We start from the raw sequence: 16,664 nt of genomic DNA, 5'->3' as shown, positions 1-16,664 counted from the left end.
CTGAGAAAGTCCAGGACTTACAAGAGTGAAAATGTGCTGCTTTATTTTATAGGCATAACAGTTTATAATTTATACTGACTGTTATGATCCGGCAGTTCTGCTGTTGCCTGTCTGCTTTTTGGTTTCTGGGTTACGGGGGGAGGGGCCACCTGCACGCACACCTGAAACTCATTTCCTCCTGACTACTGAAGCTCTCCGGTCCATTCACTCCTGATGGTTCACCCTTCCAGTCGTGTTCATCTCCTCTGCTTTGGCTCCACTCACGCGTTTCGTTTCCTGTGGCAATTTCTGTTTCTCCACGGCTTTTTGTGCGCATCCTTTGTTATTTTCCCTCACTCCTTTTTGAGCGCTGTTGCGTTGACCAGCTCTTCCTCCCAGGGATTTTAAGCTGCTGGTCACTCCCAAATTCTTAAATGGCACATAAGCTGAAGTTTAAATTCATCATCAGGCAGTAGTTGGTATTTTGTGGTTTATTCTCAAAGCTTTGAAGACAAACATGAGACCAAATCCAGTACACAAGCGTTACCTCGCCCAGTCTAGATCGATCTTCCAAAACCCCGGAACTCCTGTGTTCTTCCCTCTGCCCCCCCCCCCCTTTGTTTAGACTACTCCGAGTTATCTCTACTCTCTGCATTCCACTGCTAGAAGGCAGACACCTTACTATGAGAGAGAGAAAGAAGGAAGAATACTAGCTATTTTGTAATACGACTATGGAAGGAAAGAAGTAACACTTAAATATGGATATATGGAAAAGATCTGGTTCCATCAGCGCTTTTTGTTATTATTCTTATTTAGTTTTGCTCTGAGTTGGGGTCCTACTCCGGCTTTTCGAGCATCATCAAAGTACTCAGGTCACATATGAAACTGTCATGAATGTTGATAGTGAAGTGAATTAATTAACTCATAATATGTTTTGCATATGGTGAACGTTTATATTCAGCTTGGAGAAAGCGAACCACCAGGTTTAAAACCTCTAAATGCGTGGACAGCACCTTTTAGCTCTTATTTCCAAAAGTGTGTACACTACTGAATTGGGGTCTTATGGCCGCTTATGTGGACACTTATACTGCCATCTGGTGGTGTCAGAAGAGTGTAACATACAATGGAGTTTGGAAAAAAAAGTGTAAAAATAAGAATTAGCATGTCACTAAACATGAAGTACACGGTTGTGTACTTATGGACTAAGTACATCATATCAAAAGATGATTCTTAGTTTTTATTCTAATTAGGGTCCAATAAGCCCAAATAGCAAAGAGAAATTAAAAAAAAGCATGTAAACAAACAGCTTGGGCCTTAAGAGGTTAAGTAAATAGTAGCTTTTCAGTTTGGGCAGATAATAATATAGGGCCCTTTAGTACTGACATTTGTGTGTGGATTGGTTTAGTTCTTGCGGGACAAAAGGCAATACAATTGGACCTTGGTATGCAAAGATGATGGCCCTATCTGTGAGAAGAGACTACACGTTTAGCCTAATGACGGCATCTAAGATACGACCGGCATCTGTTTTCTTTTCAGTCACTTACACACAAACATCCCCTTCATGGTCAGGATGCGCTCTCCTGACTTAGCACACACACACACACACACACACACACACACACACACACACACACACACACACACACACACACACACACACACACACACACACACACACACACACACACACACACACACACACACACACACACACACACACACACACACACACACACACACAGGAGGTAAGAATATAAAACTGATGGTTTGGCTTCTCCCAGATAGGAGCCCTTCATTTTTGACCTGACCTCCTCCAGGAACTGCAGTCCTGTATAATGACACTCGCTTGTAATAAAGCAACTTTTGGTTTAGTACCGTGTCACCCTTCTGTCCCGACGAGGATGACAGGACCAGAAATACATATCAATAGTCAAACGTTTATGACAATGGAAATGTTATTTTGGTTTTGGAAGACAAATCAGCATATCATGTATTTTTGTGGCTATTCAAGTGTAATCAAAGTCACATATGCAACTGTAAAGCCTGGTTTATACTTCTGCGTCGAGGCGCCAGCTTATGCTACGCCGGCTCGATCCTCCCCCCTACAAGCTCTCCCACGTAGTTTGACCTACAAAAAAATCTAACCTCGAGTCATGGTGATGCGGCCCCGAATCTTATTTTTTCCAGCTGACTGTTTAGTTTACAAGTAAAGTGTGATCTTTATCAGACTCCGGTATAAAAATGTGCGCATTGCGGCCCCAATGTGGTCTCGACGTCACTAGCATGCGCAGTTAAAAGTCGCAAACAGGTGGCATGGCAGTTTACACTGCGGTCACATTTGAAAAAGATCCGATTCTAAACGGATTCGGACAACCTTCAAATCTGATGAAAAAAAATGTCAGTCTTGAAGCACTTTGGAGCGTTTCGACTGGCACTTGAGGGCGAAAACAAATCTGATTTGGTGTCCAGTGTACACGGAGCCTATTTCCTGCGTGAATACACCACACCTTTGCAGACGTCTTCTACACTGCAAAAAGTCAGTGTTCAAAAACAAGAAAAAAAAAATACAAAAACGAGTGGTATTTTATTTGAACTAAGCAAAATTATCTGCCAATAGAACAAGAAAATTCGGCTGGTCAAGACTTTCCAAAACAAGTAAAATTAGCTAACTTCGTTGAACCCAAAAATACCTTAAAATAAGTATATTCTCACTAATAACAAGTGCACTTTTCTTGGTAGAAAAAAAAGAGACCTTTTTGATCAATATGTTGAAAAATATTCTTAAATTAAGTAAATGCTAGTGCCATTATCTTGACATAATGATATGCACTCAGCATTACATTTCTTGAAACCAGCAAACTTATACTAAAAACTAATTTATTGTTCTTAATGGGAATTCAACAAGGCAACTGTTTGTTACTCTCGGGGTCTCCTAGCCACTCAGGCAAATCATATGCTCTAAAAATGCATTTTTCCATGGATAACATGACATCATCGCGCTAAGTGCGTGCTCTTTCAGTCAATTAGTGCGCATATATACAGCCCGGCCCCCGGCCAAATTTTTTTTAATTGTAATTTTGAAGAATTTATCTGAATTTGCATGAACTATTTCTGTTCAAAATTGTTACAAATGTCACACGTTAAATGTTTAAATATGAACTGTCAGTTTACTGTACTGTGCCAACTGTACTACTACATGAGTACGTGTTGTCTATTGTTTCATTGAAAATAAAGTAGCAAAGTCCATTTGGCTGTCATCTGTTTTAATTATGAGACACAATTGAGTCAAAGTCATGATTTTTTTCTTTCATGCTTGAAATAAGAAATTATTTCTTTAAAAAAAAGTAGTTTTATACTTGTGAGTGTTGATGACACAGCTTTGCATCAGTTGATATTCTAGTTTCAAGCATGTTTTACTCAATATAGGTCATCCAATCTCAGCAACAAGCTGTAATATCTTACTGAGATCATTTAGGACCAAAACACTTAAAACAAGTAAAACACTCTAACATAAAATCTCCTTAGTGAGAAGAATGATCTTATCAGACAGAAAATAAGCAAATATCACCCTTATTTGAGATATTTAATCTTACTTAGATTTCAGTTTTTGCAGTGTAGAGAGCGGTTTTGGATCAACATTTTTCAATAAACGCTATTGTTGTGGAGAGTCAGGACTAAGGGGGACTTGCCAGAACACCTCATCCACACAGACGCTCTGATTAAAGAGCGAGGCTTGGACACCGTAGAACAAATAACTTGGCTTTATTCTACTGTGTCTGTTATTTACACTACATACTGACTGTTGATATTGTTCGAAAAGTTGTTAATGTTTGGTATCTGAAATCAACAAATAAAGAAATAGGCATTTTAGAAGCAGTCGTGCGGTGCATTTACATTGATTTTTTTTTTTTTTTTTACCGCTGAAGATGCAAGGGAGGGAGGATGCTCTAACGTGCTCAAGACACAAAAAATGAATACTTCAAGAAGTTTTTTTTTAATCATTTAGGATATATGTTAGTAATATACAGTACAGGCCAAGTTTGGACTCACGCTACAAAAATACACCCCCGCTACCACACACACACACACACACACCTTGTAGCGTCCCGGAAGAGTTAGTGCTGCAAAGGATTCTGGGTATTTGTTGTGTTTATGTTGTGTTATGGTGCGGATGTTCTCCCGAAATGGGTTTGTCATTCTTGTTTGGTGTGGATTCACAATGTGGCGTATATTTCTAACAGTATTAAAGGCCTACTGAAAGCCACTACTAGCGACCACGCAGTCTGATAGTTTATATATCAATGATGAAATCTTAACATTGCAACACATGCCAATACGACCGGGTTAGATTAGTAAAGTGCAATTTTAAATTTCCCAGTAAATATTCGGCTGAAAACGTCTCGGTGTGATGACGTTTGCGCGTGACGTCACGGATTGTAGCGGACATTTTGGAACAGCACGGTGGCCAGCTTAAGTCGTCTGTTTTCATCGCAAAATTCCACAGTATTCTGGACATCTGTGTTGGTGAATCTTTTGCAATTTGTTTAATGAACAATGAAGACAGCAAAGAAGAAAGCTGTAGGTGGGATCGGTGTATTAGCGGCTGGCTACAGCAACACAACGCCGTCCGCCGCCGCGCCGCTGTCCTCACCGCTGTCCTCACCGCTGTCTGGGTTAACTTCCTCCGTCTACGGGCCGCCGACCGCACAATGATCGCGGTGAAGTCCTCCGTCGCGCCGTCGATCGCTGGAACGCAGGTGAGCACGGGTGTTGATGAGCAGATGAGGGCTGGCGTAGGTGGAGAGCTAATGTTTATAGCATAGCTCTGTTGAGGTCCCGTAGTCAAGTTAGCTTCAATGGCGTCGTTAGCAACAGCATTGCTAGGCTTCGCCAGGCGGGACAGCATTAACCGTGTGGTTACAGGTCCAGGGTTTAGTTCAGTGTCTCCTGATAGTAGAAGTAATAGTAGTATTGTTGATCTTCGGTCTATCCTTCCAGTCAGGGGCATGTTTCTTCTGTTTCTATCCGCAGTTAAGCACGATGCTATCACGTTAGCTCCGAAGCTAAAGTGTTTCGCCGATGTATTGTCGCGGAGATAAAAGTCACTGTGAATGTCCATTTCGCGTTCTCGACTCTCATTTTCAAGAGGATATAGTATCCCAGGTGGTTTAAAATACGAATCCGTGATCCACAATAGAAAAAGGAGAAAGTGTGGAATCCAATGAGCCCTTGTACCTAAGTTATGGTCAGAGCAAAAAAAGATACATCCTGACGTCCTGCACTGCACTCTAAACCTTCACTCTCACTTTCCTCATCCACAAATCTTTCATCCTCGCTCAAATTAATGGGGTAATTGTCGCTTTCTCGGTCTGAATCGCTCTCGCTGCTGGTGGCCATGATTGTAAACAATATGCAGATGTGAGGCGCTCCACAACCTGTGACGTCACGCTACTTCCGGTGCAGGCAAGGCTTTTTTTTATCAGCGACCAAAAGTTGCGAACTTTATCGTCGATGTTCTCTACTAAATCCTTTCAGCAAAAATATGGCAATATCGCGAAATGATCAAGTATGACACATAGAACGGACCTGCTATCCCCGTTTAAATAAGAACATTTCATTTCAGTAGGCCTTTAAAGTTGTTTATACAGCCACCCTTAGTGTAACCTGTATGGCTGTTGACCAAATATGCGTTGCATTCACTTGTGTGTGCGTGCAGAAGCCGCACATATTATGGGGACTGGGCCAGCACTCGGACTGGATGAAAAGCGGACGTGACGATTTTCGGGAGGGGCAGTGAAATTTGGGAGTCTCCCGGGAGGGTTGGTAAGTATGAGAATTAGCGGTGAATGCGGTGTTACCGCCGCTGTATATAATTGGCGGGCCAGCTCTAGTGTTAATTTGATATCACCTCAAGGGCCAAATTTGACACCCATGTGTTACAGCATATGATACCACACATCATCACATTCATGGCAGTTTTACCGGTGCACTTCTAGCATTTGTAAACAAACATGCTAACAACGTCCATGTTGGTTTTGGAGGCAAAGCAGCATTCCATCGTCAATCAAGTCCTGGCGTCAAACGTGACACGGTATTTAGATTGACCTAGCGGACGCCGTTCATTCCGAGCACAGCAGCTTGTATCACAGACATGCACGGCGATTCCGTGGCTGCTGATGCGTTCACGTTCATCATGTTTTCCCAGAGAGGACTCTCCACACCCACTAAAAACCCTGCTGTTGCAACCAGGCCGCACGTCTCTGCAGGTATGTGTCAGCCAGCTCGGAGCACTCAGGCATCTGGTCGGCCTGACTCTGACAGCAGCTTGTGTCTGGACGCGCTAGCATCAAATAAAACCTGAACCAAACCCACGAAGCAAATAATGGAGGAGCCGGGAGGCACCGGCACTGACAAGGACGACGTATGTGAGGTAACAACTGCATCTCTCTGCCTGCACGCACACCCCTCCGATTCCCCGACGAGCCCCTCTCTCATCCGCCGTTTCTTTGGCTGGTTATGCAAAGCATACAGTATGTGTCGGGCTTATATAATTGGCTCAGAGTGTTGTGAATTACATTTCCCAACAAAATGTTGGGATGAATAATCTGGTGCAGTGCAGATGCTTTAATATTTTAAGGCGTCTTTGCGCAAGAAAGGCGTCTGGTGAGAGAATGAGTGAACGCAGCAACGCGGCGTATTAGCAACTGTTCTCCTTTTTTGTTTTCCCCAAAACGTGTACATTATTAGAGATCACGCGAGGGGACAAATCAGCGGCACGGTGACGGACGGTTAAGCGATTCAGCGCTCGTATTGAACCGCTACATTATTGATTGGGAGTTATCTATTATTGATCGCATTCTCCTCAGGGCCACGGCGGTCAGACGGCAAGCGAGGACGACTTGCAGGCGGGCGGAACCATCTCGCCTCAATCAGACGGAGATCGCTTGTTTGTATCACCTGGCTTCATAATTGATTGGGACCAATCGATTATTGATTTTGATGATCATCAGGGGATGCGGAGGGCTTAATCAAGAAAATAGTGCACACTTCACTGGGAAAAGTCTACCGTAATTTCCGGACTATAAGCCGCACCAGCTAAATTTAGGGAAAAATACAGATTGCTCCATATATAAGCCGCACCGGACTATAAGCCGCAGGGTTTTGATGTGTAGTTACCGTAGTATATAGGGGTTCCTGCTACCACGGAGGGGATTGTCGGGACAGAGATGACTGTTTGGGAACGCAAAGCGTCCTATTTATTAACAATAACTCTTTCAATCATTAAATCAAACTTTCACATCCTTCACATGGCGAACAGCATTCGTGCAGAGTACAAATAATACAACGGTGCAAAGTAATACAAAGTGCTCGCCTGTACGTTATCAAAATAACCAGCCTACCGGTATATGAAAAGTCGGTCTTTAATCATTGTGTCATCGTCTTCCTCCTGCGTACTAAAACCACCGAAATCCTCTTCGTCGGTGTCGGAGAAGAACAGGCCGTGAATAAGCCGCACCCTTGTATAAGCCGCAGGGACCAGAACAAGGGGAAAAAGTAGCGGCTTATAGTCCGGAAATGACGGTAATTTCTCTTCCCACACTGCAAAAAGTCAGTGTTCACAAACAAGAATTAAAAAATACAAAAATTAAGCAAAATTATCTGCCAATAGAACAAGAAAATTTGGCTTGTCAAGACTTTCCAAAACAAGTAAAATTAGCTAGCCTCAATGAACCCAAAAATACCTTAAAATAAGTATATTCTCACTAATAACAACTGCACTACTATATGAGTACGTCTTTTCTATTGTTTCATTGAACATAAAACAGCAAAGTCCATTTGGCTGTCATCTGTTTTAATTATGAGACACAATCGCGTCAAAGTCAGGATTTTTTTGTTCGTGTTTGAAATAAGAAATTATTACTTTAAAAAAGTAGTTTTTGATTGATTGATTGATTGATTGAGACTTTTATTAGTAGGTTGCACAGTGAAGTACATATTCCGTACAATTGACCACTAAATGGTAACACCCGGGGGGGTTAGGTTTGGTTGTTATCATCAGTCATCAACAATTGAGAACAGAGAAATGGATATTGGAACAGTGTAGGTCTGACTTGGTAGGATACACTACCGTTCAAAAGTTTGGGGTCACCCAAACAATTTTGTGGAATAGCCTTCATTTCTAAGAACAAGAATAGACTGTCGAGTTTCAGATAAAAGTTCTCTTTTTCTGGCCACTTTGAGCGTTTAATTGACCCCACAAATGTGATGCTCCAGAAACTCAATCTGCTCAAAGGAAGGTCAGTTTTGTAGCTTCTGTAACGAGCTAAACTGTTTTCAGATGTGTGAACATGATTGCACAAGGGTTTTCTAATCATCAATTAGCCTTCTGAGCCAATGAGCAAACACATTGTACCATTAGAACACTGGAGTGATAGTTGCTGGAAATGGGCCTCTATACACCTATGTAGATATTGCACCAAAAACCAGACATTTGCAGCTAGAATAGTCATTTACCACATTAGCAATGTATAGAGTGTATTTATTTCAAGTTAATACTAGTTTAAAGTTATCTTCATTGAAAAGTACAGTGCTTTTCCTTCAAAAATAAGGACATTTCAATGTGACCCCAAACTTTTGAACGGTAGTGTAGGTCATCAAATCTCAGCAACAAGCTGTAATATCTTACTGAGATCATTTAGGACCAAAACCCTTAAAACAAGTAAAACACTCGAACATAAAATCTGCTTAGTGAGAAGAATGATCTTATCAGACAGAAAATAAGCGAATATCACCCTTATTTGAGATATTTAATCTTACTTAGATTTCAGTTTTTGCAGTGCACTTATTAAGTTAAAGTTAAAGTACCAATGATTGTCTCACACACACTCGGTGTGGCGAAATTATTCTCTGCATTTGACCCACTTTTCCACTGGATAAATCAGCGCCACTTGCCGAACAGTTTTCTACCTTAAAATCCTTCAAAATTAAAAAAAATGGCCAACAATAAAAAGAAGAGCGAAGGCAAACTGTACCTAGTTCTCGGCCACAGCAATGAGACTATACAGAAACCCATACTTGCCAACCTTGAGACCTCCAATATCGGGAGGTGGGGGGTTGGGGGTGGGGGGGCTTGGTCGGGGGTCGGGGGGATACTAGATACTAGAATTCACCAACTCGAGTATTTCATATATATTTCATATATATATATATATATATATATATATATATATATATGTATTAAATACTTGACTTTCAGTGAATTATAGCTATATATATATATATATATATATATATATATATATATATATATATATATATATATATTTTTTTTTTTATTTATTTATTTTTTTTTTTTTTTTTATTTTATTTACGTAGAAAAAAAAAAATACTTGAATTTCTGTGTTCCGTTGGCTATCCATTAGATGGCAGTATTGTCCTGTTTAACTTCTCCGTTCATTGGGCAGGCAAGCTGTTTATATTGTGGGCGTGAGAACAGGCTGTGCCCACTCAGTCTCAGGTCCGCATTGAGCTGGAGGGGGCGTGGCCTCCAGCTCCGGCTGAATACCGGGAGTTTGTCGGGAGAAAATCTCTGCCGGGAGGTTGTCGGGAGAGGCGCTGAATACCGGGATTCTCCCGCTAAAAACGGGAGGGTTGGCAAGTATGCAGAAACCCACTTGCACGCTACTGGGTATTAAAACCCCTCAACAGTGTTCAAAAGGGTCTATTTTTCGGCGCATTTAACATTCAATAAACCCGCTTCAGCAATTGAAACATATCTTACGTGGTACTGTCAAAATTAAAAGAATTGTACAAAACAAATGAAAGCGGAAAAAATAAAGATAATAAATATTTGAACTGGTTATTGTACCGGTGAGTTGTATGTGGCTTTCTATGGCTCGTATGGTTCCGGTGCCACTTCCTGTTTTCGCAACTTGTGATTGGATACTCACTTGGAACTCCCAAGTGAGTATCCAATCACAGCGTCAGGCCAGCCAGAAGGCTTTACTGACAACAACTCATGATCTGATTGGCTATCGCAACTGTCTATCAACTGTATGTGTCCGTTCACTTACAGTGCAAAGACGCCCACATTGTTGATTCTGAAGATTCTGATTCGGGCAGATTTGGTACAGCACGGCAACAAAAGCTAGCTGAATTCTGATTGGATACAAACTCTAACCTAAAAATAACAGCACTGGAAGGAGCATAATATGACATGAAGAGAATATGAATCATTTGAGATATTTAGGGAAAGTAAAATAAAAATTACTTTTATCTTTAATTATGATCATGATTTGTGGTTATGTTAGGCCAGCAAAGAAGGCCTTGCTGGCCCTGACGGCTCACCACTGCTTCCACGTGTGCAAGAAGAGACTGAGGGCAGCAAGAAAATGGAATAATTAGAATAGAAAAAGTTTAGATAATTAACTGTTGTTTCACTTACCGGTACCAAAATGTATTTTGATACTTTTCTAAATAAAGGGCACCACAAAAAAATGGCATGATTTGCTTTATTTTAACAACAAATCTTAGGGTACATTAAACATATGTTTCTTATTGCGATCGAAGAACAATTTGGTCCTTAAATAAAATAGTGAACATACTAGACAACTTGTCTTTTATTAGGAAGTAAGCAAACAAAGGCTCCTAATTTAGTCTGCTGACATATGCAGTAACATATTGTGTCATTTATCTACCTATTTTGTCAACATTATAAAGGACAAGCTGTAAAAATGGATTATTAATCTACTTGTTAATCTAATGTCTGGTTATTTTCTGTTTCAACATGTTCTATCTACACTTCTGTTAAAATTTAATAATCACTTATTTTTTTATTGTTTGGATACTTTACAATACGCTATTGTACTTGGTATCATTACAGAGGATGTTTGGTCTAGATTCACCCATGGCATTTGTTTACATTCAGGAGCACTATCTTTTGTTAGCGGTGACGCCGGTGAGCTATTGTATCCTCTTACGGTGTGTAGTGAAGCATGTTTAGCTATTGCTCGTCCTGCAGGGATGATACTTGTAAGAAACTTTATTCGTCGCCGTGGAGGCGAGGATTAGTGATTTAGAAGTAGCTAAAACACTGCCGATGGATATTAGCTGCTAGCTAGCTAGCCATGTCTTAAAGCACTTCTTCCTGAGGGCGTTTCAGTGTTATAGCTTCCCCTTTATCGTCAGTTTTTAGGCCAAAATGCGTCCGTTCTCCCATTTCTGTCTACACACTGTGTCTGCTTGTAAGTACTCCGTGATTTTGCACTGCCGAACATGCTCCTTTGCTCGTAAAACCAGCAATGTCATGACGTGACGACGCACCGTCATGCCCGTAAAAAAAAAATGGTGAACCGGTACTTTTCAAACAGGGTATAGTACCGTTTTTTATTCATTAGTACCACGATACTATACTTGTACCGGTACACTGTAAAAAAAACATTTATTTCTACTGTAATTTTTCTATTTTTTTTAAATAGTTTATAAAACTGTAGAATTGAAGACATTATCTTTAAATAAACAATCCGCCTGTTATTTTAAGTAATATGCCAGTAATGACAAACTATGTATATTTCTATTTTTTTTACAGAAAAATACCAAATTAATTATACGTAGCATTTTCTGTTTTCTTAAATTACTTTCAAATTCATGTAAAATTACAGTAAGTATCTTTCATTAAATATGTAGCTTGTTATATAAAAGTCTAGGTCCATACTAACAATCTAACGCAGGGGTGTCAAACTCAAATACAGAGTGGGCCAAAATGTAAAACTGAACAAAGCCGCGGGCCAAGGTTGAACAAATTAACCTTTTAATAGGGACCCAAACAAGTTTTGCATTGAATATTGAACAAGCAAGGCTTATATAACTTTATAGTGACATGCAAAATCGAGTTTCAAATAATAATACTAATATTTAAAAAATATCAATGGCATATCAAATAAAATGTAAATAAAAATGTAATGCCTCTTTTCTATGTGCAGCCTTCTGAGGTAAATATCAAAATAAACTTTTTCCACAGGCTAATAATACATTTGAAAATAAAATAACAATAATGAAAATACACCCCCGCTACTACCAAACCTTCCCCCCAAACACATACACCTTGTAGCGTCCCGGAAGAGTTAGTGCTGCAAAGGGTTCTGGGTATTTGTGCTGTTGTGTTTATGTTGTGTTACGCCGAAATGTGTTTGTCATTCTTGTTTGGTGTGGATTCACAGTGTGGCGTATATTTCTAACAGTGTTAACGTTTTTTATTCGGCTACCCTCAGTGTAACCTGTATCGCTGTTGATGAAGTATGCGTTGCATTCATCTGGCTGGCTGGCTGGAGTTTGGAAGACTCCCGGGAGGTTTGGCAAGTATTAGAATTAGTGGTGAATGCGGTGGCTGTAGTGTTCATTTGATATCGACTCAAGGGCCAAGTGAAATTACACGGCGGGCCAAATTTGGCAGAACTTTTCTGCAGAACTGTTTGCATCGTCACTTTATTAAAGGTGGTTGATCTTAACAATTCAGAAAAAATCTGTAAAATAGTGGTATTTTTCTGTGGAACTGCCAGCATTGTCACTTCATTAAAGGTGTTTGATCAGGGCCGGCCCGTGGCATAGGCCGTATAGGCAAATGCTAAGGGCGCCGTCCATCAGGGGGCGCCACGCCAGTGCCACAAATGTTGGAGAAAAAAAAAAAAGAAAAAAAAAAAAGTTGGTACTATTATTTCTAAATACATAAAATAATCCCACGTTAATTAAAATGCAAAGTAAAGCCTATTTAATAGAAATATTATTTGTTACAACATTACGCCCCCCCCTCTCCTCCCCCCGCACGGTGCGCCCCCTCCCTTCCCGTATCATGACTTTTTTTGGACGTCACCACATCAAAAAATCAACACAAGATGTCAAAACGGCCAAAACTGTTAGGTGCCTAGGGAAGAGAAAAGAAGAGGAGGAGAAACGAGAAAAAGACAGAGGTAGCAGGTAGGTAACGTTAGCCTACATGAAATTATTTGTCTGTTACAGAATGTGATAGTAGCCTGGCTTTTTAGCATTAAGCTAATGTTACATGATTCAGCAATTGCTAATCAATAAATAGCTAGTTCTGTTTTTAACGTCGGGTTAATATTGTTGAGGGGGCTAAATTGTTATGGAAAATAATAATGTAACGTTAGGTAATTACAGTACTCCCACCTTACATTCCTCAGGGACATTTGTATTAGATCTTTTAAGCAGGTGTTTTTTGTTTACATTGTTATTGCCTTCTGGTTAGCTAATGTTTGCCCTGCAGGTAATAGTCACTTTTCCACCCCTTTATATATTAGGTATAGTTGTAAGCCTAGTTGTTAAAGTGCACATCATTAATGTTAATTAAGCAATATCACATGAGAGGGAATGCTGTTTTTTAATTTGAGCACTGCTGTGATTCGGTTAAAGATAATCATAACATAACATTCTCATATATAATGTTAATTTGCTTTCTTTAAGTAAAAAAAAAAGGTCAAAGACAAAGCTATTCGGTTTCTTGTGAGTATATACACTTCACTGCCGATGTGGGGGGGCGCCACCTAAAATCTTGCCTAGGGCGCCAGATTGGTTAGGGCCAGGCCTGTGTTTGATCATAATAATTTGGAAAAACTCTGTAGAATAAAGGTATTTTTCTGCAGAACCGCTTGCATCGTCACTTTATTAAAGGTGGTTGATCTTAATAATTCAGTAAAAATCTGTAAAATTACGATATTTTCCCGCAAAACGTTTCATGAAAATTTCTGTAAACATAATGTTTTGGATCATTATTTGGTTTACAATGTTTTACTTTAGTTTTATGGTTTTCGTTTGGCAGCCGTAGCTGCCAGTAGATGAACGTTTTTTTTACAGAATTTTTTTTTACAGTGTAAAAAGCTGCGATATTGTTATTTAAGAACAAGTATATCCCCTAAATGTGATGGATGTAACTAACAATTGAGCTGTGCATTGTCCAAAGTAGTAACAGTGCCAAACTAAAAGTAAATATAACCACAAAAGAGTGTAATGTTAAAAAAGATTAAAAAAAATAAGGTGTACGTATAGAACGGGGGTCGGCAACCCGCGGCTCTAGAGCCGCATGCGGCTCTTTAGCGCCGCCCTAGTGGCTCTCTGGAGATTTTTCAAAAATGTATGAAGAATGGAAAAAGATGAGGGGAAAAAAAATCAATTTTTTTGTTTTAGTATGGTTTCTGTAGGAGGACAAACATGACACAAACCTCCGTAATTGTTATAAATCACACTGTTTATATTAAATATGCTTCACTGATTCAAGTATTTGGCGAGCGCCGTTTTGTCCTACTTATTTTGGCGGTCCTTGAACTCACCGTATAGTCTGTTTACATGCATAACTTTCTCCGACTTTCTAGGACGTGTTTTATGCCACTTCTTTTTCTGTCTCATTTTGTCCACCACACTTTTAACGTTGTACTTGAGTGCACAAAGGTGAGTTTTGTTGATGTTATTGACTTGTGTGAAGTGCTAATCAGACATATTTGGTCACTGCATGACTGCAAGCTAATCGATGCTAACATGCTATTTAGGCTAGCTATATGTACATATTGCATCATTATGCCTCATTTGTAGCTATATTTGAGCTCATTTAGTTTCCTTTAAGTCCTCTTAATTAAATGTATATCTCATGACACATGTGATATGGCTTTTAATTTTTTGCGGCTCCAGACAGATTTGTTTTTGTTTTTTTGGTCCAATATGGCTCTTTCAACATTTTGGGTTGCCGACCCCTGGTATAGAAGGAAACATTCCGCCTGGCTTGAGTGGAGCGCTTGTAAAACACCGGCACACATCAAAAAGGGTGAGTCCGATGCAGCGTGTACAAGCTTGTTAGCTGATTATGCTTCATAATCAATGCGCTAATGATGACACACAAGAGGGGGCCAGCTGTAAGCAGCTTACCTGAGTCCATAAAGCACGGTGCCGTCGGGATGGAGTCGGATCATCCTGTTCTTGACGGTGACGCCGTGCACGAAGGACTTCTTGTCGTTCAGGAAGTAGGTGTCCGGGACCCACAGCTGGTCAGCCACCCGGTTATCCAGAGTGAGGTTGTAGGCGATCTCTGAGTAGGAGAGGCGTTTATCCCGCCACGCTTGCTGGAAGTACATTGTCAACGTGTAGTCCTGCGGGAGAGAGGTGAATCAAGTATATTAGGTCTAATATATGGTCTAAAACAGGGGTCACCAACCTTTTTGAAACCAAGAGCTACTTCTTGGGTACTGATAAATGCGAAGGGCTACCAGTTTGATACACACTTAAATAAATTGCTAGAAATAGCCAATTTGCTCAATTTACCTTTAACTCTATGTTATTATTAATAATTAATGATATTTACACTTAATTGAACGGTTTAAAAGAGGAGAAAACACGAAAAAAATGACAATACAATTTTGAAACATAGTTTATCTTCTATTTCGACTCTTTAAAATTCAAAATTCAACCGAAAAAGAGAAGAGAAAAACTAGCTAATTCGAATCTTTTTGAAAAAATAAAAATAATAATTTATGGAACATCATTAGTAATTTTTCTTGACTAAGATTAATTTTAGAATTTTTGATGACATGTTTTAAATAGGTTAAAATCCAATCTGCACTTTGTTAGAATATATAACAAATTGGACCAAGCTATATTTCTAACAAAGACAAATCATTATTTCTTCTAGATTTTCCAGAACAAAATTTTTAAAAGAAAATCAAAAGACTTTGAAATAAGATTTAAATTTGATTCTACAGATTTTCTAGATTTGCCAGAATAATTTTTTGAATTTTAATCATAAGTTTGAAGAAATATTTCACAAATATTCTTCGTCGAAAAAACAGAAGCTAAAATGAAGAATTAAATTAAAATGTATTTATTATTCTTTACAATAAAAATAATAAATTTACTTGAACATTGATTTAAATTGTCAGGAAAGAAGAGGAAGGAATTTAAAAGGTAAAAAGGTATATGTGTTTAAAAATCCTAAAATCCTTTTTAAGGTTGTATTTTTTTCTCTAAAATTGTCTTTCTGAAAGTTATAAGAGGCAAAGTAAAAAAAATAATGAATATATTTAAACAAGTGAAGACCAAGTATTTAATATATTTTCTTGGATTTTCAAATTCTATTTGAGTTTTGTCTCTCTTAGAATTAAAAATGTCGGGCAAAGCGAGACCAGCTTGCTAGTAAATAAATACAATTTAAAAAATAGAGGCAGCTCACTGGTAAGTGCTGCTATTTGAGCTATTTTTAGAACAGGCCAGCGGGCTACTCATCTGGTCCTTACGGGCTACCTGGTGCCCGCGGGCACCGCGTTGGTGACCCCTGGTCTAAAATCTATATCGCAATACCGTTATATATCACAATATATTATTTGGAATGTAAATGATAATAGAACCATGGTTACATTCTGTTGTAACATGGTTTCATCTAAACTTCTGGAAAAAAGCAATAAACAATACTTCTGCTGTTTAATACTTTACATTAGTTTTGGGCGATACTACAATTTTGGGTATCGACCCCACACCAAGTAGTTAAAAGGGCAGTATCGGTCATAACAATGCTGATACTGATACAAAAACATGTGTAACTATTGTTGCGTCTGACCAGTCTTCCTCTCAGGGAATAAAAGTCACTGGTCAATACCAAGTTCTTTTCAGATGACATATATGTTGAGTGAGAA

General features: G+C 39.3%; 1 protein-coding gene across 2 annotated transcripts in view; it reads right to left on the bottom strand.

Annotated features, from left to right (window-relative positions):
- Window positions 1-16,664, bottom strand: part of gabrb2a (gamma-aminobutyric acid type A receptor subunit beta2a) — a 171,636-nt gene that overhangs the window by 88,650 nt on the left and 66,322 nt on the right. For both annotated transcript variants that reach the window (XM_062045873.1, XM_062045872.1), the window contains exon 4: window positions 14,908-15,128. In XM_062045873.1, coding sequence (XP_061901857.1) covers window positions 14,908-15,128 — 221 coding nt within the window. The remainder of the gene's footprint in view (window positions 1-14,907; window positions 15,129-16,664) is intronic.

This window comes from Entelurus aequoreus, linkage group LG04 (assembly GCF_033978785.1).
Source record: "Entelurus aequoreus isolate RoL-2023_Sb linkage group LG04, RoL_Eaeq_v1.1, whole genome shotgun sequence".
In the NCBI taxonomy this organism is placed as follows: domain Eukaryota; kingdom Metazoa; phylum Chordata; class Actinopteri; order Syngnathiformes; family Syngnathidae; genus Entelurus; species Entelurus aequoreus.
This window is presented reverse-complemented; position numbering and strand designations above follow the sequence as displayed.